This window comes from Buceros rhinoceros, unplaced genomic scaffold (assembly GCF_000710305.1).
Source record: "Buceros rhinoceros silvestris isolate BGI_N320 unplaced genomic scaffold, ASM71030v1 scaffold22108, whole genome shotgun sequence".
NCBI classification, from domain to species: Eukaryota; Metazoa; Chordata; class Aves; order Bucerotiformes; family Bucerotidae; genus Buceros; species Buceros rhinoceros.
In genome coordinates, this window is record NW_010427725.1 from 5,517 (window position 1) to 6,853 (window position 1,337).

The window sequence follows — 1,337 nt, forward strand, 5'->3', positions numbered from 1 at the left end:
ATGGCAGCCCCTGCGCTCCCTCCCCGAGGACAGGGTGTTTATATCCAGGGGCTGGCTCCAGACACCCCTTTCCTCTATCGCTGCCTCCACCCAACATCTACGCTTTCCAGGGTGTTTATCGCCAGCAGCTGCCCTGATTTTGCCACCTTGAACAGGCTATTCAGGCACGAACAGATTGGCCAAGATCTCTGATACTGAGACCAAATGTGACATCTGATAAAAAAACAAAATTCTGTTGTTAGCAAGAAGTGTTTCTTGTCTTCAGCACCAGTTCGATCGTTCCAGAAAACAAAGGCAAAACACACCTCTTACAGCAAACAGAAATTTATGATACCCCTTTGACCCTTCCACACAGCAAGGAGGGGCCACAGGCCAGTATTTCATCCATCCAGTCCTGCCAGACCTGCCAGGTCACTGAGGACCCATCCTGGCATCTCCTACCCTTGGCCTCGTGCTCTGAAGCCCAGGCACTCTCTGCCTGCAGAAACTCTGCCTTGTGCTGCAAGGGAACGGTGACTGTCCCCACGTCCCCATCACCCTGGCAGCCTCATCTCCCACGGAAAACTGTGGGAGGTTTCTGAGCAAAGCTCTCAGTAAAGGAGCCCCACCTGGACCAAATGCCCAACGCTGCTCAGACCTCTCTGCCCTGGGGCAGGCTCCACCTTCACCACCTGCTTGAACACATATTGCTTCAAGCACCCACCATGCACTGGCACCAAAATCTTTGTCCAGGTCTTTACTGTCCCCACGAGGGTCACCAACATACACACACCAGGGAACAGGCAGAAGAGGGGCCAGTGCCACTCTCGCCAGGGTCAGGCAGGAGCAGCCCCGCTGTCCTTTGCTGGAGGGCACCTGCAGACTCCCCAGTCCCAGCTAACCCTGGGTTAACCCATCTGCTGGGATGGACCCCAGCAGAGCTCTCCCCCCCAGCTGTCAGCACCGGACGGTGCTTTGAGCCTTCGGCACCTCAGGAACCCCCCCAGCGCTCCTTGCTCCTCCATCACACTCTGCGGGATCCGCCTTTGCCTGGAGGGATGGTGCAGAGAGCCAAGGGAAGAGCAAAGAGCAGCAGAGACACGGTCAGCCACCGCCTGCCCCTTCCTGCCTCCGCTGCTGTCAGAGCAGCTTCAGCTCTCGGAAATCCCCCGTTTCGCAGGGAAGGAGAAATGCCCTTCCTGCTACCCGCGCCTGCCTCATCTCCCTCTCACTGGGCTCAGCCTGTGTCAATATTTTGACACAAAGCACAGAGGAGTTTGTGTCCTTTCTCTGGTGAAATGACAGAGCTATTAATATATTTGAAAATGAGCCCTGATGATAAAGAGCTTCTCAGAAAC

The 1,337-nt window shown here is 55.6% G+C and overlaps 1 protein-coding gene across 1 annotated transcript in view; it reads right to left on the minus strand.

Annotated features, from left to right (window-relative positions):
- The window catches only part of LOC104498628 (gastricsin-like), a 4,897-nt gene extending 3,893 nt beyond the window's left edge, over positions 1-1,004 (minus strand). Inside the window, exon 1 of the mRNA XM_010142029.1 lies at positions 970-1,004. Within this exon, the coding sequence (XP_010140331.1) occupies positions 970-1,004 (35 nt within the window). The remainder of the gene's footprint in view (positions 1-969) is intronic.
- Positions 1,005-1,337: the final 333 nt, after the last annotated feature.